This window comes from Drechmeria coniospora, chromosome 02 (genome assembly GCF_001625195.1).
Source record: "Drechmeria coniospora strain ARSEF 6962 chromosome 02, whole genome shotgun sequence".
Taxonomy (NCBI): Eukaryota; Fungi; Ascomycota; class Sordariomycetes; order Hypocreales; family Ophiocordycipitaceae; genus Drechmeria; species Drechmeria coniospora.
The window spans coordinates 7,436,872-7,462,578 of NC_054390.1; the positions used below are offsets into that span (position 1 = coordinate 7,436,872).

Below are 25,707 nucleotides of genomic sequence, written 5' to 3' on the forward strand. Positions count from 1 at the left end.
ATGCACAGCATGTTGGTGGTATGAAATTGACTGCGGCGCCCACGTAAACAAGAGTTACGCCCTTTATTGGTGTCGTCGCTGTTTTTTTTTTTTTTCAGTCCTGGCCGCCCGCTCTTTCCGGCAGCCGAGTAGCGAGGCGAACGGTGAAAGATAAGAAGAAGCCCATGCATGTGTTCGGCGTGCGTGGTGCGTCGGTGTTTGCGCATACATCCATGCCATGCCTTGCTGCATTTTGCACACCTGCTTCTCCAGCAACAAACTTTCCACACGCATCAGGTTGTCGTCTCACTTCTAGTATTCGTACACCTAATATTTCTTGTACGCTCTTTTGGGTTGATCGGGCCTGTACTTGCATCACATCCCCTCCATCGCGGGCCAATCAATATTGGTCCCCCCGTCGTCTCGACGCTCGACGACCCAAATCTGCAGCGGCGTGATGAGGTTGTACTTGTGTCCTGTACAGTACAAGTACAAGTACTGTACAGTATTGTCATGACCGTTCATTTTGAGACAGCTAGCTTACAGTATTCGTACAGTACTGTACTAGTGAATGCCTGCGTGCAGTACGAGTACTGCACTGTCGTAAGTAGTTCGGCAGGGTTAGGATGCGGAGGCGGTTCCCGAAGATCAATCAGGCTTTCTCCAATGGCAACCCCGCTCGCTCGAATCGGCCAGCCTTTGGTCCATGGTCTCGGTTGGGCTCACCCCAATCATTGATCTTTGTCCAGTAGCTTGATGTCTGCAAAGCTACGCTTGCATCTACCACCACTGCGTTGGCTCGGGCTTGAACGTAAATACTGTAGGTGAGGCACCAGGCAGATGGGCAACAAGTGGTACCGAGCATCTACCGGCAGGAGACACTGTGCCACTGCTACTTGGCCCTAACTCTGCCGGGCGTCTGACGTCCCCGCTTGGAGCGAGTAGCGCAGTATTCATAGGATGGCTGGAATAGACTGAGTTGATGTATTCTGCCCCTTGTACGGAGTACCGTGTTTGTGCTCCGTACTTACCTAGTAGGCTAGTATTTACGTGTACATGTTCATTTAGTTGTATGTGCTGCAAGATGCGCATACGGCAGACATACTGTAGTTGTATAGTAGGTCCTGTGGGCGTGCAGGTTTGGTACATGATGAATAGAGTGAATCTACTAAAATAATACTATAAGTAGGTAGCACATGGACATTGGCATGTACAACTACTTAATACAGTAAGTACAGTACATGTGAGTAAGTAAGTATTAGATTGTTATGCGTAACGCATTAACTTGGTGGGTGGGGGGGTTCGTACCGTTCAAGTACTGTACTGTACACCTACAGTACACTGTAACCTAAGTATATTACTAGGTAAGTACGGAGTATGTTCTCCGCACTTGCTGCGCACCTGTGTCCCCTGCGCACCTGTGTCCCCGATGGACTCGGCCCTTGAACGGAAGCTCCGAGCACTGAGCCAGAATGCCTGTCGTGGTGATGTTGCAATTGCAAACCCCATTCCCGCGTCATGGCCAACGCGAGATGGCGGCAAGACAAGTGCTGGCACGTAGATGCCATACGCATGATGGGGTAGTGGAGTGCTTGTGCTCGGTAATACTGTACAAGTGCTTGTACTTACAGTACAGTATGAGTACGACGACAAGTGAGTGAGTACGACGACAAGTAAGTAAGTACTTACAGTACAACTACAGTTGAGACTGCTGCTGTCCGTTCCGGTGTCGAGTTGACGAGTTGACAAGTTCCGGTTCCATGCCAAGAACTGGCGAGTCATCCATCAACTGTACTGTAGAATGCGTAGTGCTGGCAAGTACTGTACAGTACGTACAGTAAGTACTTAGTTGTACGTGTACATGTACATGTGCACTGGTGACACTGGTGCAGATGGTTAGTGGGGGTGCCAGTACCGGCGGCGTACCGGCACTTGCGAATACATGTCTGCACCAACCACCCTGCGCGTACAGTATACAAAGGTGTACACCGTTATCGTATCCAGCACCTGCAGGTAAGTACTAGGTACCTAGTACCTATGTATGACTAGCGCGCCTGACCTAGGCTCCTATAGATTTATCGCACCAAGGCTCGCTAGCGCCCCAAGGTTGAAACAGGATGGCCCTGCATGCTCGCAGCATGGGAGGGGCTCGCTCGGCCGAACCAGCCGACGCAACCTACAACTACTTGTACTTACGGTCAGGTTAGGTGCCAACAGTAGCCGGCACTTGGTAGGGTGCAACGGCTCACACACTTCAACACGACGAACAGAACATGAAGCCGTGCTGTCCTCGCATTGCTCGCTCAGTACAAGTACATGTACACTGACTTTGCTGCTACTTACTGTACAGTACACACTGCACATGACGGTAGGTCCTGGGATTCTGGTGCAAGTCTAGGTAGGTACCCATTGCTGTTCACGCAGTAGTAATACTCTCGCTCCGCCCACATGGTGCTGTCGGTCCATTCGACGGCCAGAGAAATATTCCCGCCAATCATCATGGCTCTAGCAGCTACAGTACTGTACAAGTACTGGAGCATCTTCTCCTCGCATTGGGTAGGATACCTATCCAGCGTGCAAGCGCCTTCGTGCTTGCATGTAATGTAATTCGAAGAAATCAGCAAGTACTTGCACGCGCATAAGCAAAGTATGAGATCGTGGACTCTGAAATGGACGGAACGTATCGGCGCCGTACGTTGAGCACTAAGTACGAGGCACGTTTCGAAGTCTCGTGGAGCCCGTAATTATCACTTGCGAGTACTTAGTCGTTCGGAGTGTCCGTTCTGTACTCCGTACGGAGTACATGTATTGCTACTTACTCGCACCGTTCTGCAGCTGCGCCGAACTGCAATTCTCGTCCGCTTCCCGTGGAGGGGGGTCCTGTACCGTGAGTAGTGGTACAGTAGGTACCTACTGTAAGGTACTCGTGCAGTATTACTTGGTTGCAGTACATGTGCAGTACTCCGTACTCCGCACTTACTGCAGTAATTACTCCGTACTGTACGGATACGGAGTACTCTGTGCGTGTTTCCAAGCGAGTACGTGGTAATTACTCGGTAGTCCTGTAGCAGTCTGTAGCAGTTGTACGGTGCGCATGATGCACAGTGTTCGGAGAGGGTTAGTAATAAAGTAAGAATTGGTGCTAGCAGTTGGCCCAACCCCACCGGCTAGGTGTGTACTAACCTACTATTTGTTCGCTGCGGACCGCCAACTACAACGTACAGGAATTGCTTTGGTACCAGCTCACACCGTACTCGGTGATACGTGCTCGGGGTATTATACTTTACTCATGGCGCTGTGGCAGCGCGTGCTTGCATGCAAATAGCCACGGCCACACGTTTCATCTGGTCCAGCACAGCACATGATTTTTACTCCATGGCACCCGCTGGCATGGTCCAGAACTTGAACCGCGATAACCACCGGCGGCCAGTCAAACTCGAGAGTGAGATTCACTCAGAGATTGAAGCAAAGCCGGCGTATGCTACGTGTACGTTCATGTGCAGTGCAGCGTGCGGTACTCGTTATTGCTGCGCTCATGCTGACGGGCTGAGTCATGCTTGGACGCACGATTACCAGCACGCAAGTGTAAATACACTGTAGGCGTCATCTCGGAATTGCTCGTACTGCGCGGAGTGCTTGCCACTGCTCGGGAACCTACTCCGTACTAGGGCTTGCAATTAGCGTCCGCGACTAAGTACAATACAAGTACTACAGTATTACAGTAAGTACTAATATGTGCAACACACACACGCGCGCGCGCGCAACTTGACTTGTACAGTATGTGGCAAAAAGTATTTGCCTACCCTTAGGTACCACATTCCTAGTCCAATGCAACCTGATAGAAAATGGTACCTGAGGGTAGGCAAATACCTTTTGCTGCCCACTGTATATGCACCGTATGCGGCACGGCGCTTGTGGTGGCACTTGGGCGCACAAGCACACTGCAAGTGCAGTAGCCCACCACAAGCACGCTGTAACCACGCTGCAACCACAAGTCAGGAGCTCTCCAGCTCGTCCACCGACGCACACGTCTCCCCTCTCGTCCACACCCACTCGTGCACCCACTCGATTACCTTTACGTACTACTGTACATACTGTACAGTAATGTACCTGCAGTACGGAGTACTGTGGTTGTACTTACTTGGTTTGTCCTAGACTTATTTCGCGTGCCCCTGGTGCAAGTGGGTAGGTGTGCTCCGTATTTACCTACAGTGCTGTACAAGTATGGAGTACAAGTACAAGTGCTCCGTACTGCTCGTACGTTGAAGCCTCGCTCCACTGTGCCTGTGGGTCCGATGTCGGATTTTTGGACTTCTGGTTGGCAAGGTAGGGACCGCCGAAAGGAGGGCATGATGGTGAAGAGCGCAGAGAGGGGGTACGAAGGGGGCCAAGTTGGGTACCGACCTCCTCTCTCTCATACACCCTACCGTTAGCATCGTTTTAGACCACAGGATGGAGTCCAGATACTGGCATGGATGAAGGATATAATATCCGTCAGTCTCTCTCCGCTCTTCCCACCTACCCATGCTAGAGTAACGAGGTACTCGCACAGTCTTTTTCGGCCATATTCCATCCTTTGTGTGTTTTGTACATACATCCTAGACCGGTCCGTTGACCAGTCTGCCATTCTTTTCCCCTCAACTCCACACGTTCCTTCGTTGCGTGCAGCCGCAACCAAACCGAGCAGGCAACCTCGCTCCGAGTGCGTACTTGACCTTGACGACTCTGTCCAGAAAATGCAAGCACTCACGTTGGCACTGCCCTCTGGGTACCGCCGACTCTCCCGGGGCGTCGTCGGCCCAGCCCTTCTTATTCTTTTCGTACTCTCATTCATCGTCTGGGACCATGGGATGGCGATGGATTCGTTCACTTCCTCGCGCATGAAAGCCAAGCAGTCGCCGCCGGTCAGTCCGGCAGAAAAGGCCGCCGCGGCCGAGACGGCGGCGTCAGAAAAGGCGTCAGAAAAGGCCGGAAACAGCACCCTTGGTTTCCATTCGATCTACTACATTAACATGAAGAACCGGTACGACCGCAACGATGCAATGGCCCTGCAGTCTTGGCTTTCCGGCGTTGATCTCATCGAGTATCCGGCCGTCGAACCGGACATGTTCAAGGACGTTGGCATGCCTCCCTCGCGAGTGTCGCTGAAGGAGGGCGAGAAGGGAGCGTGGAGAGCGCATGCGAATGTGAGTGGCCCCCCACCCCCGCGACCGCGATGCACCGTCGCTCCTCGACGAAGCTAACCCGAGCGTCGGGCAGATCTGGGACGAAATCTTGAGGAAGAAGCTCCCGCCCGTTCTCATCCTCGAGTCTGACGCCACCTGGGATCCCAACCTGCGCGAGATCATGGCCAGGCTCAACAAGAACTTCCAGAAGCTGCTGGCCGACCTTCACTACAAGAAGATGCACAACGGCGGCTACGAAAAGGGCTCCAAGACTCTCGAGGAGGATCCGTGGATGAGCGAGCACTGGGACATCATCTCCTTCGGCCAGTGCTACGAGGGAGAGAGGTACAAGGATGTCGGCCGCTGGTACAACGATCCCACCGTCAAGGCCGGCAAGGATTACTGGGGCAAGACCATCGGCGAGGAGAGAGTGGTCCGGCGGTCGGGCGGCATCGTCTGCACCACGGCCTACGCCGTCAGCCAGACCGGCGCCGCCAAGCTGCTGCTCCGCACGGCGACCAACCTCAACGGCCCGGCCGACCTCATCGTCCGAGACATGATCTGGAAGAACCAGCTCAGGGCGTACAGCGTCATGCCGCCCGTCATGGGCCAGTGGACCTACGTCGAGAACATCGGCATGGAGCAGCGCGGGGCGAACAGCGACATCAACGGTGCCGCCGGCGCCGGCAAGGTCGATGCCGACAAGGAGAATGAAGCTTGGGGCAAGGCTCTCGAGTCCGGCAGCGTCTGGACCGTCAAGCCTGAGCATCCCGACAACGCCTTCAAGGAGACCGCCCTCGACTCCGCCTGGAGCCGAGTCTTCCAGGAGGGTGAAAATGACCTGTAATGCGTCGCTTGCATCTGGCGTCGACCCACGCCCGGTGGGCTCGGCTGCCACAAACTACGGTGGGGAGCGTTGGGAGTTCTCGTCAAGGACGGGGGAGGTATCATCTGTCGGATCAAATAGCCATGCATTCGTTATCTTTCGTCAACATTTTTGATTAGTGCGAATATATCATCATTGCAACAACACCATGGGCATGGATGGACCTATCCTATCGTCCGCTTGCCCATGCGAGTCCCGCCACGGCCGCACGCCATACGACAGCATCGACGGGCTGGAAGTGGTTTCCCGAGCTCGTTCTGGAGGCACACGCTCCACGCCATTGGCTTCCGTCCCAACCTCCCTGCCGTGCATGCTGGCGGAAGAATGCGGTGACCGTGAAGCGTCCGGCCTGTCCACTGCACTTGCATGTGCTTCCACTGGCATCATGACCATGGCCTGCTGCTATTTAAAGAAATCGAACTCGAAGTGATGGAAGTAGTGCTTAGAAGGTCACGTAAGCGGATGACAAGTATTACACACGTACATGCTGCATATGACATGCCGTACCTATCTATACCCTCCGTAGTATGCATGCCGATGGTAATTCGTACGTATCATGGCGGGCCAACCTCAGAAGGGCCACTAGGCCGTGACGCTGCTTACGGTATGAACATGCCTATTCCTCTTGACGGCGGAAGCTACCAGATTGGTAGAAGCGGGAAACACACGACGCTCGTTGTTACTGCACGCGCATGCAGTAACCAATTACACTGCTGGCGCAGTCGGTCGATACTTCGGCAGCACGCAAGCACTCATTATATGGACGCGAGTTGCCAGCACATGAAAGGCGCATGCCTCGTCGCCGCTAAGATGCCGTCCCGGCACCGGCTCCATGGGCACGCGATCCCCCCCGCATGGCCGGCGCGAGTCTCGGAAGACCATTTTGTTTTAGCCTGTACCTACCGTGCCCCCGATGCCGGTCTTTGTCTGTCTTTGTCTCCATTTCGAGCCCGTGGGAATCTCCATCGTCCGCGTGCGCACCGCAGAGATGCTTGAGGAATGCTGTCGTCGGTGTCACCCCGGGTCGCATCCCGGGTGGGGCCGCTTATCCTCCGCATGTTGACGGCCGCCGGGAATCGGCAAAGGGATAGGGGGGAGGATGATGGCCTGAATGGTGCGCAGCATAGAATGAATACTACTAGATGATTTTCGTGGCGCTGGACCAACTTTCAATCGGAGTAGAGCAATCAGGGACATGGAAGGCTGATGGGGGGGAATAGACATTTTTCTCATCCGACTCCATGGTGTCCAAGCAGAGCACGATTCCAAGGACGGAATGCCAAGTGTAAAACGACGCAGGCGCCGAAGAAAACTGTGCGTCTCACCATGCACTCAGAATCCCCACACGTCCTCTTCTCGCCAGTCCGCTTCGGCCGACGGACTTGGTCAACTCGGCCTGGCGGGTACCTTTGGCACATCGCGGGTGCCTCCTCGGCCGTGCCATCGACCACCGGCGGAGGGGACCTGTCCGACATCCGCGTCAATCGCTCGATCGCTCGATCGCTGGCGTTGCCTGCCGCGCCTCCTTCCGATGTTGCCTACAAAATAGCACCTGGTTTCCATTACGGGACCGCGTCATCGGGTGCCGGCCGATCTCATGGCAGCTTCGTTCTCGCAGTCGGACTGGTTGTGCGATGCGGACAAGCTAACCTTCCTGGGTAGCAGAGTCGAGTCCTCGGTGCTTCGCTGCTGCCGGTTCAAGCATCTGGATGCGTCAAGCTCGAGGTGCCGTTTGGGGCGGAGCTCGAGATGATGGGGGAAATTCAAGGTGTGGGCATGGGGCGGTCGGTCGGTCGGTCGGTCGGTCACACGAGGCAAATGCCGCCCATGTCGTCGTCCATGGTCCATGAACCCGCGAGGCCCTTGACGCCTACGTGCTCCTTCTCGGGGCTCGCGCCTCGTCCAAAGAGGAGGTCGGCGTGCTTGTCGGCGCTGGTCATGCCGCGCCGCATGAAGCGCCTGGTCCACGCTTCCACCGCCGGCTCGCCGGTCTCGTCCCTCGCCTGCTTGAGGAAGGGGATGAGGGCTGTGCCGCCGGTGCCGGTCTGTGCGCCGTCCCGGCTCCCCTTGGTCGGCGCCGCTAGGTTCAGCCGGCTCCGCTTGGGCGACCGGTCGCGGGCGCGGGCCTCGCGTGACGGCGCGATGATGTACCGGGCCACGATGGCGATGTGCTTGTCGCGGAAGGCGCTCAGCATGGCGAGGCAGGCGTCGTAGGCGAGGCACAGCTCGCCGTCGTCCCGGTGGCTCTCGACGTACTCGCGAACGTTGGCCACCTTGGTCACGTCCTCGAGAAAGCGAGCGTGGGGGCCCGGCATGTACCTGCGCATCTCCTGTATGAAGTTGTGCTCCGGCGCCGTCCGTCTCGGCTCGCCAGCCGGCTCGGTCGCGGGCCCGGCGTCGCGCCGCTCGCCCGTCGGCCGGTGCCGGATGCCGAGGGCGATGTCGAAGAACTGGACGAGGCTGCTCTGGGCGTTGCTGCCGCCGCTGTACCGGCGGTGCGTCTCGGCGCCGGAGCCGTCGTCGTAGATGACGCCGTCGGGCAGGCCCGCCTCGGCCATGTTCTTGCTGCCGGCGAGGAAGGGCCGGATGCGGTGGTAGAAGGTGGCCGGGTCGCAGCTCTCGTGCATGCGCTGTAGGATGGCCGTCAGGTCCGTCAGGCGCTCGGCAAAGGCGCGGAGGCAGCGGGTGACGGTCCTCGAGTCGCCCTCGCGGGCGGCGCCCATGGCCGTGAGCGCGAGGCCGAGGATGGGCGCGCCACGGGCCTCGATGGCGACGGAGACGAGGTAGAACCAGGATTCGTCCGAGGAGCCGGTGAAGGTGTTGAGCGTCGCGAGGTTCTCCAGCCTGTCCAGGTCCTCGTCGAGGAAGAGCGGTTTGAAGTTCCAGAGGCAGACGGCCGCGTACGTGGCCACGGGCGGCAGCTGCAGCCGGCCGGCCACCTCGAGCAGCGGCAGCGAGATGGACGGCGGGAGGCGGGAGGCGGGCGCGTCGCCGCCCCAGATGTAGGCGTGGGCCATGAAGCAGAGGAGCGAGTAGGCCCGCCGCCACTCGGCATCGTGCTCGAGGCCCGCCGTCGAGAGCACGGGCAGGCCGTCGACGACGCCGCGCAGGCGCTTGCTGAGCACCTGCGCCGGCAGGTTGGCCGCGACGGCCTCCCACTTGTTGTAGTAGGGATCCGGCAGCCGGCTGAGCGGGAGGGTCTCTGGCAGGAAGCCGTGCGTCGACGAGAGGCCGTAGTCCTCGAGGACCGGTATCGGCCCCAGCGTCTCGCCCGTCTCGCCCGTCTCGCCCATTTCGCCCATTTCGCTCGTCCTTTTCTCTCTCGGCTCTGATGTTTCGACGGCAGCCGGAGAGGCCCGATGGCAACCTGCGAGGCAAGCAGGCAAGCCGATGGATGGGGGGGGGAGGTTCCGTGAGCTTTCACGCTTTGCGCAGGAAACGAGCCGGGGACGGTTACCGCCGCACCGACTTACCAGGTGGAGCGGCGAGCCAGGCTGAGCAACCACCGGCCCCGTGACGTGCCCCGTGATGTGCCCCGTGATGCGGGTGACTCCTGTCTGGCGGCAGGCACCAGAGGCAATTCGACAAGCGAGTCAATGATAGGCTCGAAAGTCAAAGGTGGGTATTGCTGCATGCCCGGGAAGCAACAGACAGCCGCAACGACACTTGGTACTTGTAGTTGTGCGAGAACACCGCAAAGTAGTAGGTGTGTCCGCTGGCGGCCTCGCTGTGCGATGCAATAGCCGAGGTTCGGAGGTCGGGCTTCTATTAGAGAGGGAGGCACCGGAAACAGAGTTTGAACAGGCGAATCGTGTGTTATACCTGTAGCTACTCCGTACTCCGTACGTCCGGTGCGTTCGCCTCCTTTGGTGGCTGGTGAGAGGCCGTGCATTGGTAGACGCAACATCAAGCGCTGCTACCCGAACCATCCCGGTGGAACCCGATTGAGCCGGACCTCCGGCGTCGTGGCGGCCGAAAATTGCCGGTTGGTATTAATACTTGTTATTGTTAGTATGACCTAAGATTCCTTGTTAGAACGACCTGAGGCTACCTTAGTAGCGATCAGGTTCCCTGCAACGGAGCCAACAGGCACCTGTTCACCGGTCATGGCTCGGCACATGTACGTGCACTGAGGCCCTGCCCGTTTCGGCGCCAACAGACAAGCGATGCGTACGGTCGTCAAGCAATCAAGCAAACAGCAAAACGACGGAAGCCTGCTGTGCGTAAGTCTCGCAAATTGCCGTCGTGCATGTACTTATAGTCCACTGTGAGACATCTGCACGCTAGCGCATGAGAAGCTCTATGGCTCATCGAGGTGGGCGTGCCCTCTGGGCGTGCATCGCAGCACTCGAAGCACACGCGCAGTGGAGCGTTTGTAACCCGGTTGTGTACCCAGTAGAGGCAGGCCTTTGGCGGACAACTTGATGGAGGACAGCAAAATGAAAAAATGGAACTGCAGGAGAGAGGCAGGTTGCATTTGCCACCATACTCGTAAGCAAATGAGCAATTTCATCACCGCCGATGCTGGTGAACAGAAAAATTGAGTCATTTGTTCGACCTCGAACTCGTATCGTGGCTGCAGGGTAGCGGAACAAGTCAGAACATCATGCCCTGCGCGCTTGTACAGTAATAATAGATGTTAGTACAGGCAGGATGACGGTAATACTAGTATACAGTACAACTCAACACAGTACGGTACTTGCACCACCAACCAGCTTCCGAGCGGCTACGGAGTACACGCTACAGTGCTAGGTTCTCAGGTGCCTGCCTACTTGTACAGTACCAGTACTTTGATGTATTCCTGCTATGGTATTATCTAACTGTCCATATACACTTGTAATTGATTCGTGCATGGCATGAAAACCTAAGTAGTTGTACGTACATGTACCGTACTCACAGTACTATAAGTAATAAGTATAGTATTGTTATACTTGTAAATGGACTCCGTATGGAGTACATTTATAGGTGTACTTGCAAGCTGTTGTACTGTACTGTATGAGTACTTGCTTATGCTGTAGACTTGCAGTGCGGACATACTGAGTCCGTTTATGGGTGTACTTGCAAGCTGTTGTACTGTACTGTATGAATACTAACTTGCTTATACTGTAGACTTGCAGTGCGGATATCAACGAACCGCCCCCATGGGCACGTCACTGACCCCCACCTGCCCCTTCTCAGACCTGTTTCCCCTGCCCCACTTTCTCCTTCACCTCGACCACTCGTTCACCTCCCTCTTCCTAAGCTACCGCTAGGCATCCTATTGCTTGCTACGCTGCGGCCAAGTTCCAACAAACTTCCATCGTCAAAAGCTTCAACTCCCTGCCTGTCGAGCTCGTCCATCTCCCCCTGCCGCATGCGTGCGCAGGCGACCCTAGGCAACCCCAACGCCTTCGCTCCGACACGTCGCCGCCGTCATGCCCGTTCCACAACACGTCTTGAACTGGCTCTACAGCGTCTTGACGAGCGTCCGTACCACCACCCTCTTCGAACCTGTCCTCGCTCCTCTCCTAATGATGGCCCAGGAATACCGTGATGTAAATCGGACCTACAACGACGTTGCCCGCGTCCTCGGCCGCTTCAGCAGCCTCACGCCCCGAACCGACGTCCACAGTACGCGCATCCCTGCTCCCCCCCCTCGACGACGGCTCGACGTGGCGGCTAACCTGCGTCACAGCGTTCCCCAACGGCACCAGCGCGCTGCTCGTCCACATCTCCGGCACCATACCCGTCATCTTTCGAGGCAGCACCTACCGCTTCCCGCTGTCGATATGGGTGCCGCATGCGTACCCCCGCGAGCCGCCCATCCTCTACGTAACGCCGACAGAGACCATGACGGTTCGCCCGGGACAGCACGTCGACCTCCAAGGTCAAATCTACCACCCCTACCTCGTGCGCTGGAGCGAATTCTGGGATGCACGTCACGTCCCCAAAGATCGTCGACTGCCCACGCGCCTGCTGACCCGACCTTGCAGAAGTCCACCATCGAAGACTTTCTCTCCGTCCTCTCCGACGTCTTTGCCAAGGAACCGCCCGTCATCGCTCGACAAGCTGCCACTCGGCCGGCGCAAATCGTCCAGCCGACGCCGACGCCACCTCCGCTACCGCCTCTGCCTCCCGAGATGACCGCATCACCCGATCGCCAACCTCCCCACAGCCGGGGTGAGGTCCCGCCTCGACCGCCGCCGAAACCTCACGACGACCTTCCGTCCTCCTCTCCGACGTCACATGCCCAGCAGGCATCGCAGCCGTCTCGATACGAATCTGCTCCGCCGCTGCCCTCACAGGACCGTGCACTGGCTCCTGTCGGTCAACACCCGCCTCCTCTGCGGCCACATCCGCAAGCACAGCCGCCTCCTCCCGAGCAGCGTGCAGGCCAGCAGCCGATGCATCCTCGGCCGCCCTCGCCATCTGGCAACCAGCACCCACCAACCCATTTTCCTCAAGGACAATGGCAACCACAAGCGCCGGTCCCGCCGTGGAACGAGGGCGGCAACGGGCCAGCGGCGAGCCGGACGGAGGCTCGACCTGCCCCGCCGCCGCCAAACATCCTCGATGAGCCGCTGGCGCCCGAGGTAGCGTCCGACGCGGCTGCGGCGGCGCCACCCATCCCTCCGAACCCGGAAAAGGACGCGCTTCTGATGCAGCTCGGCCAGACGTTGGCGTCGATGCGTCAGCGCACGCGCCAGCAGAACGAGTCGAGCATGGCCGGCTTAAAGGCCCAACGGACGGCGATGCAGGAGGCGATGGCTGCTCTGCAGTCCGAAACGGGCCAGCTCTCGCAGCTGTCCAAGATGCTGGCCTCGAACACGAGCATCCTGCATGAAGCCATGCGAAAGGCGGACGACGTGATTGAGAGCTCCAAGAACCACCCACTGCCCGACATTGACGAGTTGCTGGTGGCGCCGACCGTCGTCTCGAACCAGCTGTACAATCTGGTGGCGGAAGAAAGGGCGCTGGGGGACGCAATCTTCATGCTCGGACGAGCTGTCGAGCGCGGACGTATCTCGGCCGCCGTCTTTGCCAAGATGACGAGGACCCTCGCTCGGGAGTGGTATCTCAAGAAGGCCCTCGTGAGAAAGATTGGACAAGGGATGGGTTTGGCATGGTGACGAAACGGATGGTCCATAACGCTCTTGCCGGCCGGGACGAGTGAGGGTAATGAAATGCAAAGAAAGGATAGAAATGACGACGCGAGCGAGCGAGCGGCGGCGCCGTCGCCGATGAATGTCGCCCTATATCTCGCAGGCCTTCTTTCCCACCCACGCACTCGATGCCATGATCTGAGCCTCCGTTTTCATTGCTACTTGGCATTCATGATTTGAAATTTGCTTTGTGCACAGGACTATTGGCGCATTGCCACCAGCGATGGATAAAATGAGGTGTGGCAACAGGTCAGTCGAGACGTCTACAGTATTTTGGCACGTCCCCTTGGCCGGGATACGGGCGCTGCGGTGCTTTGCCGGTCTTGAACTCACACTTGGCATTCAGAAGAAGGTCTCAAAACACACGTGTACACACACACACACACATACACACACACACACCAGGCCAACCAAGCGTGAAGAATTGTGTTCGCTCACTGCATCTCGTCGAAACGGAAAACCAATGCTACACCCTTGCCCCCCTCCCCCCACTCCAGATCCCTACCGACCGCCAAGAGGAGGGAAAGAGTCGAAGAGGGAAATTGGGTACTCGTTTGTAGGCGAGTACACGAGGACACGGGATAGTTCTTGTTCTGTTCACATGGATGTCACCAACTTACCCAGCCGCTTAGCACGACGGGAATATCCATCGGGCGAAAAGCGGGGCCGAGCGACCGGCATGTCTCAAGAACAATACTAAGGCCGGTGCCACGGCCCCACAGAACAATACTAACCTCCGGCGGGGCTCCGGCGCCGCCTTTGCATGCTTGCTGGCCAGTCTGGGGCGAACAACTGGGATGGGCATATCTGAGCAGCCCCGGATGCTCGTATCAGCAGTACACTTACGGAAAAGTATACAAAGACACGTCCGCGGCGCAGCGCCTCCTTCCTCGTCCCCCTCCTTCCCGTCCCCTGTCGGCTGTCGACGGTTATTGCTTGCTTGACTGATCTTTCCCACATCCTCCTCTAGGCTGATGCCGCGTGGCGTGGTCGAGGGATATGGGTCCTGAATCCGTGTGAGCGCATCTATGTGTGCGAGTGTGTGTGCGTGTGTATGGGAGAAGCGAAAGCTGCTTGCCTACAAACGGATGCGGCCGCCGCCATGATGGAGTAACAATGTCTCCTTCGTCACCATTATTGCATAACACTCCGTAAAACTTCTTCCTCACCTCGGCAGCCGATTCGAGACCCTTGAGGAGGTTCAAGCAAGCAGCAAGAACAAAAGCCAGATGACAATGCTACCGCAACACAAAGGCAAAGTCTCCTCATACCAAACGAGACTCTTTTCTCTCGAGATGTCCTGCATCAAGAGTTGAGCATCGGTCCTCCTTCTCATCACTTTCATCGATCTCGCCCTCCATTCTCTCCATCGGCCTCTCCCGTTGAAGATTGCATGGACCCCCCTGTGACGCGTGCCGTCATTTCGTGTGAGCCCCTTGGAGTCGCACAGGAGGAACGGCTGCGCGCAGCGTTCGACTCGTGTACTTCGTACCGTACATGTTACGCAGCCCAGGAAAAAGGAAAGCAAGGGAGTCTCGAAACATCATTCCATCACCTTTTTTTCTCTCTCAGCTGGTTGTAGTTGTGTCATTATTTCAACTATAGAACCAGCCCGGGCGCACGCTCCCCCCCCCCCCCCCTTGGTCATCGATGAGAACGAGCAAGACTGCTCTCACGGGCGAGCTGGGACGTCAACATGAGTGGTGCATCACAGTCCAGCTTTGACCCGTTGGTCCAAAACGTCACATTCCTCGGCCCCGATGGCGAGACCCCCGTCGTGGTGCCCATGGCTGCCGTTGATGCCTTTGACAACGAGTCCATCAACACGGTCCTCAACTACGGTGTCCAGATCGGCGCCTGCATCATCATGCTACTCGTCGTTCTGCTAATGACGCCGCGCACCAACTTTGCGCGCCCCTCGGCTGTGCTGCACATCCTCGGTCTCATGGCCTGCATCGTTCGCACCTCGCTTCTCGCAAGCTTCTTCCTCTCGCCCTTCAATCACTTCTACCAGTACTTCTCCGGTGACTACTCGTCCGTCTCGACGCACTTCTACGCCACGAGCGTCGCCGCCACCGTCGTCTCCCTGCTGCTCGTCGTTATCATCGAGGCGGCCCTGATGAACCAGGCCTGGACTATGGTCCGGCTTTGGCCCGGCCACGTGCGATTCGGCATCATCGCCATCTCGTCTGTCGTCTCGTTACTGACCATCGGCTTCCGAGTTGCCTCCATGGTCATCCAGTGCCAGGCCATCTTCGCCCTAGCATATCCCGACGACAAACTGTGGGTGCCAAAGGCGGTGCTTATCACTAACATCGTCTCCATCAGTTGGTTCTGCGCCGTCTTCAACATCAAGCTCATCTCCCATCTCATATCAAGCCGGGGCGTCTTGCCCTCGGCCAAGGCGCTGTCGTCGATGGAGGTGCTCGTCATGACCAACGGCATTCTCATGATCGTCCCAGGTCAGTCTTCTCTCCGACGCACCACAATTCCTGCATTCAACAACATCTGCCTGTGATGGAAGAAACGAAAAGTAAAAATAGAATGCTGCTGACGTCGTGTTGGTAGTCATTTTCGCCGGTCTCGAATGGGGCAAGTTCTCCAACTTCGAGGCCGCTTCCATGACTTTCACGGCCGTCGCCCTCATCCTTCCCCTTGGAACGCTCGTCGCGCAACGTATATCCACGCGGCAAAGCCCCTCAGGGGGGGACGGCGGCGGCGGCGGCGGCGTCGCCAATCACAACATCGCGCAGATGCCCCCCCACGGCAACTCCTCTCCCGGCCGCAGCAACACCGACTACTCATCTCCCGGTCCTTCGGTCGCCCAGGTCGTAGCCAACGGCCCTCTTCAGTGCAGCGAAGTCTCCAAGTGTGAGCGCGGTATGATGTATCCCGGAGCCGGGACCGGCATGGCAGCTCGAGATCACTACGACCTCGAGCTCAGCAAGATTGATTCCACGAGCGAGCTCACCACTGGACCACCACGGTCAGCCCAAGGTGGACGAACCAACTTGGATCGGGAGATGCAGATGCGCGGCCAGAGTCTTTAGAGATACCTCTAGTCCGCAACACGCCCACGAAACCCATACTCAGCAACGCGCAAGTAAGGTAGACACCTCTTGAAAAAAAACAGCGGAGAATTGACAACGAATGGTGAAAATCGAGAATATAGCAAGTAGTGAGGACGTTGAGATTACCCTGGCTCAATGCGAGGGTACGTGGAGGGCCCCATGGCCTTGGGCTGTGCCCTTTCTTGAAGCTTGTAACCATGACTGAACAAGCAAAAGCAATGAAACGTTGGCTTCGACGCCAGAATTAGCTACCAATTCCACATTCTATCGTGAATTTTGTGTTGTTTCATTCGCATCGCTTTCTCCGCCGATGTTGATATTCTGATAATATTAGTCATATGTTGAATGGCCAGCGATCATCACCTTCCCCCCCGAATCGCAAGACGGCATCCCATACTGCAGTCACACATGTCGGCCGAATAGGCCACTGCCACGCTACTCGGTGTGGCCTTTCCCCTTCCATACAGTCACCCTGTCCTTGCAGAGACTCACCAATCGCCTCATCTCGTTTGCCCTTCGTGGACGCGGTTGCTCCAAAGTGCATCGTACTTGTGCAACGACCGTGTCACTGCCCCGCAAGGTCCAACGACGACTCGGCATTCGATTGTTGCTCTTCCCCAACGCTTCAGGCTCGGATCTCGAGAGTCTGGCTCTAGATTCGGTCCTACTCGCGACGGCATCGGAGGCACCATCTAGCACCCGCGTCAGAAGATCCGATGCGAAGGACTCGTTATTGCCAAGAGTGCCTCTCTCGTGTGATACATTTGCGGAGCAGGCTTCATGTGTCCGATCATGCCACGAGGCGGGGAATAGGTCGTCCATCGTGGATATTGCTGCAGTTGGCAAGCCGACATTCATATCGACCAAGTCCCTGGACACAGAGTTCGGCTCAAACATGCCCGAAAGTCCCTCTATTTTGCCGTAGATATGTGGTGAAGTTCTCTTGCCGTTAGTCTTGCTGCCGCTGACATTCTCGTCTGCCATTTGTCGGGTTCTGCCCGCCAACCTGCCAGGCTGTCGTCTGCCCCAGGACCCGGACAACTTTCCCAAGGCTGAACCGAGACCTACTCGTCGCTTCTGGCATGAGAGCCGCTCATTTATACTATCGCCTGCTTCGTCGGACATGTTGATGGTCAACCCGGGGTTGCCTGTGGCCGTCTCCTCCCTGGTTTGTTGGCGGTTCAGCGACTCGAAGAGGCCAATAGTGTCTTGGAGCTGCCATGACTTGGGCGTGTCCGAAGTTTCGATCCGGATGGCCTTCGATCCATCATGAATTGAGAAATGGTCGTTTGAGTAGTCTTGGGGCGTAGGAGAACGATTGAAGAAACCAGAGCTGCTTGGCTCAAGGCGTGTCGATGCCTGTACTTGATTTCCTGGAGAGGCCCCGTGTCGTTTCTTCGGAATTGATATGGACAAAGACGGAATGGATGTGCGTAAAGGATACAATCGTTTCTGGAAAGTTGCCATGATGGGCGAATGGGTGTTGATTTTCCCCTGCGCGGGCGTTGATACCGACTTGGCCTCGCGCATGACGCGGATGGTGCTGCTACTTTTCGCTGACGACGGGGATGGCCTTTCATTTGGACAGTCTCCGACAGATGCAGTCGTTGGCATATCCCCATTTCCCCCCTCTGTCGGCGTCTGCGTCATCGTTCCGGGAGCATCCGCAGCGTGGCGTCGCTTTCGAGATTGCCACCATGGCTGCATCCATGAATCGACCGGACCAGTATTGGCCGCCAATGCCGAAGGGGCTGCCTCAGAGATGGCATCATCTTGCATTTTATCATCCATGAGCCAGCACCCAGATTGAGCATCCTGGCAGTGGAATACGGCCGGGCATGTCTTTGTTGTAGGAAGACATTTAGAGGCAAGGCTGGAATGTTTGGCCGACGACGGGTAGTCCTGCTGTGCGGTTTGAACCGATCTTGAACTCGACGCTGGAGAGATAGCTCGTAAGGTTTGCCAGCTAGGCGTGATTTGAATTGTTTCCTGAACATTGTCTGGCCGTTGCCGGGGTGTTGTTGAGATCTCGTCTTGGACGGTCAGTACGGTAGAGGACAGGCCAGAGCAGAGTCTGCAAGGCCAGGTCTCGTCCGAGAAAGACAAGCGACTCACCCAGGTTGCCGCTTGAGGGCACGCTTTCGAAGAACATCCTTCGCTCCGCCACGATCGAGTTTGGTCTCAAGCCATACATTGAACTCTTAGTTGTCGAGCTATGATCTGAGAGGATAGGGGATGGTACGCGTCGCGGCAAGAAGTCACCAGAGCTCGCTCCGACGCTGCCCGGACCCGCAGAGACAGACAAGACGGGCATGGATGACACCGCAGCCGGAGAGGGCGATACTGGCTCTCCAAAGCCCGCTGGCGTCATCCGTTGTCTCGAATGCCCCGAGATGGAACCTGGCCTGGGCTGCGCTGGCTGGTTTGTGCTTGCCAAGGCATCAAGGACCTCAAATTTGGACACCAGATGGGCCAGGTTTGGACCGCGGGTGGCACTGACAGGACGAAGACGAGGGAGGGAACAGGTCCCATCAGGGTTTGGTGCGGAGCTCTGGTTCAGGGCCGCACGCGGAGGAGAAATGGTTGAAGGCATGGCGACGGCAAGCTGGTCACATGAACTGGCTCGATGAAAGGCGTACGCCGCAAATGGATGGCTTTGAGAATGATCTCGAGTCGGACAATCCACCCAAGCTCGCGGAATGGCAGCTGCTGGTCGGCGACATGCTCCAGTCGGCAGCATCAACCAGCAGCTGGTGGTGCTTTCCTCCTCATCAAGGTCAAGATGGCACGGGAAAGAGCATTCCTTTTGCCAGGGAGGATCAGATCTGAGGAATTTCGGAACCGACGACCAACCACGAATCACGTACGTACACGGCACCATGCTGATTCTTCTTACTAGAGTTTCCGCACATGGACCCTGGAAGAACATGAAAGGCGCAGCTCAGACGCTCCGCTCCTCCGTTGTTCGCGTATCGATCGACAAAAACTGGAAGGAGTGCGGTGAAGCCGTCGTCCAAACGGCATGTGGCTCAGTAAATTCGTCTATCATTCCGAACTTGCCCTCCATCTTATCGCATCCCCTCTCATGATGCATGAGGCCGATCTCTGTGCCCGTCCTCGCACCCTTCTCATCTGCATTGTTCCAGACCATGCCCGACATGGTTATTGATGGCCAAAATCAAACAGTCGACTCTGCTAATGTACACGGTCGCGTTGGCCCTGGAGGAGGACGGGGCACGCGACCAAGCCGTTTTCCATCGTTAGGTTTTTGGAAATTTCCATCACTGACTGGCTTGATCATCAGCGACAATCCACGACCGGTTGCAGGCATGTCGATCGGGGTCGGCATCGACAGTCGGGAGGGACGAGGAGAGCAAGGGACTCACGGTGGCAGAAGAATCTCGCCCCAAGGGCTGGAAAGGAAGGCCACGGCAGCCTTGAACAAGAAAAACATCTGTCAGTCATCGGGCCACGGATCGGCTCGTGTCTGTCTGCTTACCCCGAAGACGGCAATGCTGCGGACGACGGCAGCGTTCTCGGAGGAGGTCAGGGTCTCGTAGGTGGAGGCAACGAAACCCTTTGGTGCGCGGCGCGAGCCGGGGCCATCGACGTACATGCGTTTGGGAGGCATCTTGGCGATTAGGTTGGTAGGCAAGCTTCGGTTTGGGGAGTTGGTCGAACGAGCGGATCGGAAGGCAGGTTTGGCAGTCGATGTCGAGAGTGGAGTGGGCGTCAGTCGAAAAAATGGTCAGCGCCTGCCGTGGAGTGCCGCTCTAACAGTTTCGCGCTGTGGACCCGTGTCAAGCTGATAGTAGCAGGCAGTACGGAGTGCTCGGTAGCTGGTTGGAGAGCAAGCACTGTAATTACACCGTAATACTTGGAGAATGGAGCGTCGAGCGTCAATGGTTACTGTACGGAGTAAGTACTGTACATGTACAGTATACACTGGCTCGCTAGTATTGAACTACTGCTAGCGGTGGTCCAGGCCCACGCCCTGGGTTAGTGATACTTGGGACTCCGTACTGTACAGTACATGTACGGAGTACACTTGCTATACATGTACTTACATAATTGTTGTACGGAGTACGGAGTAAGTACACGCACACTTATTGCAGTGCAAGCCCGTGGTCTTGTTTGCGTCATGTCTGCGGAGCACGATCAAGTGCGATGCAGGAATAGAGCTTTGATACACAGGCTATCATAGCGACCACAGCATACCTTGATCAAGCTGCAGAGCACGATGCTCAGATTTTCTCCTATTTCCTGATTCATGGATGTTCCATCTGTTCCATAGCAAAAAACATTTGGTGGTGAATCACGGACACAGAAGTACGACAGAGTCGACAAATACGTTGACCAGCATCATCATCCGCCATCAGCCAGCCCTGTGCATCTGCTGAGATACATCAGTGCCATCGGCAAGCGTACCAACCTTCTATACTTCCTCGTCACCACCAACCGTCTCGGCATCATTTTTCGACCCATTCCACTCCGCCCCAAATCTTGCCCATGGCCGCCGATGCGCAGCCGACACCCCAGGTCCCTCCCGATGGCCTTCTGTCTCCCCCCCCAGACCTCAACCGTGTCCCATCGTCCGCCGCTAGTGTCCTTCTGCCTCTGCCTCCCCCGAGGAGCGAACCGCTGCTTCCGGGGGGGCGTTTGGAAGACTCGGTAAGGCGTCGTGTCGAAAAGGAGCTCACAAATGTAAGCCGCCGCTACGTCAAGCGGGGCGGCAGCCCAGACAGGTCAGATCCCCTACCTGGCTTCACCAGCTTTGAAGAGGTGTGTCGGGAGCTAGACAGCCTTGTGGATGTTTTGTGGAAGACAGCAACTCGTATGTGGCAAGAAAATCGGCCCCTTCCAAACAAGGTACCTCCTGCTAACGCGTCACAGCGAGCTTGCAAATACCGCTTCTCCTGCGACTCGGGAGCGACTTCACGCAATATGTTGCGTCCTTTCCTCCAGACCCGCAGTTTAGCTTCGCCCTCCTCGGCAAGCTCGACCACTGCTTCGCCAGCCTCCTCGCCGGCAAAGACATCGATTCCGGAGCGCTTCTGCCAGGCCTCCAAACGGGCCCGCAGGCAGGCATGAGCGTCACCGATATGGTCCGGTGCCGTAGTCTTGTGGAGCAGACCCGCCTTCTCATGGCCGAGGTGATGAGCCATGAGCTGAGCGAGAGCGGAAGCGGAAGCGGAAGTGGAAGCGAAGGCGAGGGCAACGATGAAGACGACGAGGAAGGCATGGACGCCGACGATGCCGAGGCGGACATTTACCTGGGCACGGCTCGTGTGTATGAGAAGACCATCGTTCAGCTGGGACGTCGGCTGGGAGAACCGCTGGTTGATGAGAATGCGCCCACAAACGTCCTGCCGAGCCCTACATGTCCGGCCTTGGCCTAAGTGAGTTGCCTGCGACGGGTTCTTTGGGACCAGTCGTGGCGCATACTGGGCAATGCATCACCAACATGAAGGCGCGATGCTCAGGTGAATAAGAAACTCGCTGGCTGTGTCGTAGAACGAGAAGGTCGGGGTACGCATATCGGAATCCCGTCGAGCCGCAACGCCGGCAACACGCCGAGTTTCTGCCAGAGCAAAGGTCGAGTGAGCTCATCACTTGTTTGTCATGTTTCACTCTCCTCGATGGTGAGCGATTCATTGCTTCTCCGTGCAGCAATAAAGCAATAAATACATCCTTCCAAGGGTTTTCTGTGGAAGTGAGAGATCAGATGCCGTGTCTGTCTTCAAGGGCCCCCGAGGAGCAAAGTTTTTATGAAGCTTCACGTTATCTACTGTGAGCGGAGTTGCTGTACAGAATCCAATACAATCCGCCCTTGTTCAATGGACCGCACGTAGCAGCCACCATGAAACGGATGCTCCAGCTCCCACCTTGGCAGGCGTTTGTATGGATTCGCAAACCCACCATCAGCAACTTGCGTCTCGAGTAACAGCAGTGTCCTGGAGCTGCCATGACTTGGGCCTCGCATCAACGCTCACTCGAGCTCGATTCGCAAACAGATATGCGGAGCGTTCCTCTGAGCATGCCAGCCTCACCTGCCCCATGCAAGGCATTGACCATCACATGAAACAAATCGGATGCTACCCACGATGCTCACTTTCGCCAATCACGGGGAACACATTTTCCCGTGTGATCGTGCAGTCGATGGCAGTGACAGGAATGCTGAAAAGAGATGCTACTACCTCCGTCACGGAGGGACTGAAGCAACGGGAACGTACGACTAGGAAATGAATATCTAGCCTCGGAATCTGCAATACAAAGTGGTATGTGTCGATGCTTTGAGCCTCGATGACGTAGTGTAGACCAAACAAAAAAAACAACTCGGCAACGTCTTGGACGCCTCCTCACTGTCCGATACCTTTCCTTGGCTTGCAGGGTGAAGATGAGACAAAGAAAAGTGAAAACGACATTGGACGACTCCTTCCCCGTCTCGAACCACAAAACAGAGACGTCGAACCCTCCCGGAGCCCAGATCGCCGCGTAAGCCATGATGTAAGACCCCATTGAACGCCGCGTCGAATGATGCCCGATTAGACTTGTAACAACGTGACGAAAGGAAAGACTGTGTGCGAGTCGTCTCCGGCCCGTACTCCTTGCTCCTCTCACTCGGCACCAATCTCGCCCCCCTCCATCGTCGAGAATCCGTTGAAGTCAAAGGGTTCGTTGTTGTCCTCGTGCAAAAACGAGTCGAAATCAAAATCGTTCAGGACATCGCCCGACTGCAAGGGGTTGGCCAGCTCCATGGTGCCAAAGTCGACCTGGGCTGGATTAGGAACGGACGGCTGGGGTAACGATGAGCAAGAGGGGGGGAGGGGGACGAACCATGCTGCCAAAGTTGTCCATGCTCATAGCACCGTTCTGGTTTGGGTCTCCCTGCGTCTGTTGCGGCATAGGGGGCCCTTGCGTGGGAGCAGGCGCAGCCGCCGTGACAGTTGGTGCAGCCGTCGTCGCCTGGGCGCTTGCTCCGCCTCCATTCTGCACGTTCTTGTTGAAGACGGAGGTCGCCGGCGTCATCGGCGTAGCGGGCGTCGGTGGCTCTGGCTCGTTGTCACCCGCCGGCGTTGCCGCCGTGTTGGCCGCGTTCTGGCTTGCCTTCTTCTGCGCGGCGGCAGCAGCACGCTGTCGAATACGTTAGCACGAAAGCCGAAACGGGTGAAACGGCACGCTCGACGCTTACCTTGTCCTTGGCAGCCTTGGACTCCTTCTTCTTCGGCGCCGCTTTGTTGCTCTGATTCGGCGTCGGAGGGGCGGCTGCGGCCTGCTGCGGGGACGCGGTTGTGCGATTGTTCGTCGCCACGGCAGGTGCTGAAGGGGGTGGCATGGAACGCTGCTGAGGCGTACCCTGCTGCTGCGGCTGCGGCTGCGGCTGCTGCTGCTGCTGTTGCTGCATGTCCTGGGGCATCATCTGTCCGTTCGGTCCTTGCTGCCACTGCTGGTGGGCGCCCTGCTGTTGCTGTCCTGGCTGGGGCTGCTGGCCCTGCTGACCCTGCTGTTGCTGCTGCTGCTGCTGCTGTTGACGAGCAACCATCATTTGCTGGGGCGTCATCTGACCGTTGAACGGCTGTCCGGGGTGCGAGCTTGGGGGTCGCATGCCGTTCATCTGCGCTTGCGCGGCAGCCATGTTGCCCTCCATTCCCTTGTTGAAGAAATGCGGTGCCATGTTCGGGTCGATGTGGTTGCCCATAAAGTTCATCGCTGGGTTCGGGGATTCACGAGACTGGCCGCCGTCGGGCGCGGGCGAAGGCACGCCCGAGTTGTTCATCTGCGGCGTGCCACGCTTCATCTGATCCGCAGGATTGGGAGAGGCTCCCGTCCGCATCGCTTGGGGGGAGGCATCCGGGAAGGGCTGGCCGTTTGGTCCTTGCGCCCCAGGTGTCTGACCTTCTCTGGGTAAGCTGCCGGGTATGCTATCCTGCTCCTGGCGGGCCATCATGAGCCTCTTCTTGTTCTGCTGCTCCAACAGCATCAGCTGCATCTGATAGTCCTGCAGCGCGTGGTTGCTGCCGGATCCGCCCTGGGCGCCTCCCGGGCCGGGCCGAATGCCACCGGGACCGGACATGTCGCCAGGATTGTAAAATGCGGTCATGGTGGTCCCGTCAGGGCCCTGGGCCATCATGGGGGAGCCCTGGCTTTGAGGGCCGCCGGCGTTGGGCATCTGTTTGTTTCCCATCTGCGAACCATGGTGTTGCTGGAGGTTCTGGGAGTAGGTGGCGATGGATTTCTGCTGCGCAGCCGGGGGGGCGTTGATGAAGTTCTGGAACTGCTGGGGATTGAGAGAGTTGGGGTTGATGCCGTTCACCGTCAGCATGTGGTGGGCGGCGGCGGCGTTGGGGTTGGCGGCGAGCGGCTGACCGGCCATGACCTGGCCGGGACGTCCGTTCGCCATCATGGCACCAGGTTGGTTGGGGTTGAAGGGGGCGCCGCCGTCGACGCGCTGCCGCTTGGAGGGCGAAGGCGCATTCTCGCCCGAGGCAGGGGACGAGGGGCGTTCGCGGTTCGCATCCATACCGGACGGGTCGCGCTGCATCTGGTTCTGCTTGGCCTGTTGCAGCATCATTTGAGGGCTGGTCGAGGGTCAGCGGCAAGAACTCGCGAAGCAGGCTCCGCGGAGTCTCGACATACTTTTGATTGTTGGCCATGGCGGCGCGAGCAAGGTTGCCCTGCTTCATGCCCATGGCGCCGTTCTGCATGCTCTGCATGTTGCGCATGTACTGCTGCTGCGCCGCCATGTCCATGCCGGGGCGCATCTGGCGGAGCAGTTCCTGCTGCTGGTTCTGCTTCAGCCGAGACTGTTGCTGCCGACGGGGGAGGGGGCGAGTCAGTCTGGGTCGGGAACACAGGACGAGCACACGGCACGAGAGGACACGGCGGGGAGCAGGAGTGAATCAGTTCGACGTACCTGAGTGTGGGCGACGTATTGGTTGACGGTTCCGTTTCCGCCCTTGGCACGCTGGGCGTTGTATATGTCCCAGAAGAGGCAGAACCATTCGTGGAGGAAGGAGGTGTCGGAGGCGGGCATCGGCAGCTTCGGGGGTGGCAGGTCTTGAGGGAGCTTGGAGTCGATGTCGTCTTTGGAGTCGGCGTCCATGGCATCGTCGGCGCCGTTGATGACGTTGCCGTTTTCATCGCGACGTCGACCGGCGCCGTCCTTGTGGACGTTGACCTGCTGGTCGCTGGCGAGGAGGGAGCGAGCACACTCGAACATGCCGTAGCGAATGAAATATTCGTAGATGTACGTGTTGAGGACGCCGCGCTGGTTGTCGTTGATCTGCTGCTGCCTCGCGGCGGCTGCCTGGGGGTTGGCGGCGATGTTGCTCATCATGGGCATCGGCGCACCCCCAACGGGCCCGCCCATGGGGTTCATGTTCGCCTGGCCGACGTTGGGATTCATGGTCGTGAGCGGCGGCGACGGCGGCGTGGCGGCGGGTCTGCGAAGAGGCGACGTTGAA

General features: G+C 57.4%; 8 protein-coding genes across 8 annotated transcripts; 4 read left to right on the forward strand and 4 right to left on the reverse strand.

Moving 5' to 3' along the window:
* Positions 1–4,715: 4,715 nt before the first annotated feature.
* DCS_05156 (uncharacterized protein) lies at positions 4,716–5,991 on the forward strand (the record flags this gene model as incomplete). The annotated part of the gene is made up of 2 exons (XM_040802462.1): positions 4,716–5,165; positions 5,239–5,991. The coding sequence occupies 2 exons, from the start codon at positions 4,716–4,718 to the stop codon at positions 5,989–5,991; spliced, it is 1,203 nt and encodes a 400-aa protein (XP_040657495.1).
* Positions 5,992–7,835: 1,844 nt separating this feature from the next.
* On the reverse strand, positions 7,836–9,323 carry DCS_05157 (uncharacterized protein; the record flags this gene model as incomplete). Its single annotated transcript, XM_040802463.1, has 1 exon — positions 7,836–9,323. One exon carries the CDS (start codon positions 9,321–9,323, stop codon positions 7,836–7,838), a length of 1,488 nt encoding a protein of 495 aa, XP_040657496.1.
* A 2,121-nt stretch (positions 9,324–11,444) lies between these two features.
* DCS_05158 (uncharacterized protein) lies at positions 11,445–13,139 on the forward strand (the record flags this gene model as incomplete). Its single annotated transcript, XM_040802464.1, has 3 exons — positions 11,445–11,640; positions 11,705–11,919; positions 12,003–13,139. The coding sequence occupies 3 exons, from the start codon at positions 11,445–11,447 to the stop codon at positions 13,137–13,139; spliced, it is 1,548 nt and encodes a 515-aa protein (XP_040657497.1).
* A 1,729-nt stretch (positions 13,140–14,868) lies between these two features.
* Positions 14,869–16,222, forward strand: DCS_05159 (uncharacterized protein; the record flags this gene model as incomplete). The annotated part of the gene is made up of 2 exons (XM_040802465.1): positions 14,869–15,634; positions 15,741–16,222. The coding sequence occupies 2 exons, from the start codon at positions 14,869–14,871 to the stop codon at positions 16,220–16,222; spliced, it is 1,248 nt and encodes a 415-aa protein (XP_040657498.1).
* Positions 16,223–16,678: 456 nt separating this feature from the next.
* DCS_05160 (uncharacterized protein) lies at positions 16,679–18,836 on the reverse strand (the record flags this gene model as incomplete). The annotated part of the gene is made up of 2 exons (XM_040802466.1): positions 16,679–18,276; positions 18,359–18,836. 2 exons carry the CDS (start codon positions 18,834–18,836, stop codon positions 16,679–16,681), a joined length of 2,076 nt encoding a protein of 691 aa, XP_040657499.1.
* Positions 18,837–19,625: 789 nt separating this feature from the next.
* On the reverse strand, positions 19,626–19,874 carry DCS_05161 (TOM core complex subunit Tom6; the record flags this gene model as incomplete). The annotated part of the gene is made up of 2 exons (XM_040802467.1): positions 19,626–19,679; positions 19,743–19,874. 2 exons carry the CDS (start codon positions 19,872–19,874, stop codon positions 19,626–19,628), a joined length of 186 nt encoding a protein of 61 aa, XP_040657500.1.
* Positions 19,875–20,752: 878 nt separating this feature from the next.
* On the forward strand, positions 20,753–21,642 carry DCS_05162 (meiotic recombination protein DMC1; the record flags this gene model as incomplete). The annotated part of the gene is made up of 2 exons (XM_040802468.1): positions 20,753–21,077; positions 21,137–21,642. 2 exons carry the CDS (start codon positions 20,753–20,755, stop codon positions 21,640–21,642), a joined length of 831 nt encoding a protein of 276 aa, XP_040657501.1.
* Positions 21,643–22,860: 1,218 nt separating this feature from the next.
* DCS_05163 (SOM1 protein) lies at positions 22,861–25,649 on the reverse strand (the record flags this gene model as incomplete). The annotated part of the gene is made up of 5 exons (XM_040802469.1): positions 22,861–23,016; positions 23,081–23,377; positions 23,436–24,822; positions 24,881–25,053; positions 25,158–25,649. The coding sequence occupies 5 exons, from the start codon at positions 25,647–25,649 to the stop codon at positions 22,861–22,863; spliced, it is 2,505 nt and encodes an 834-aa protein (XP_040657502.1).
* Between the last annotated feature and the right edge of the window lie 58 nt (positions 25,650–25,707).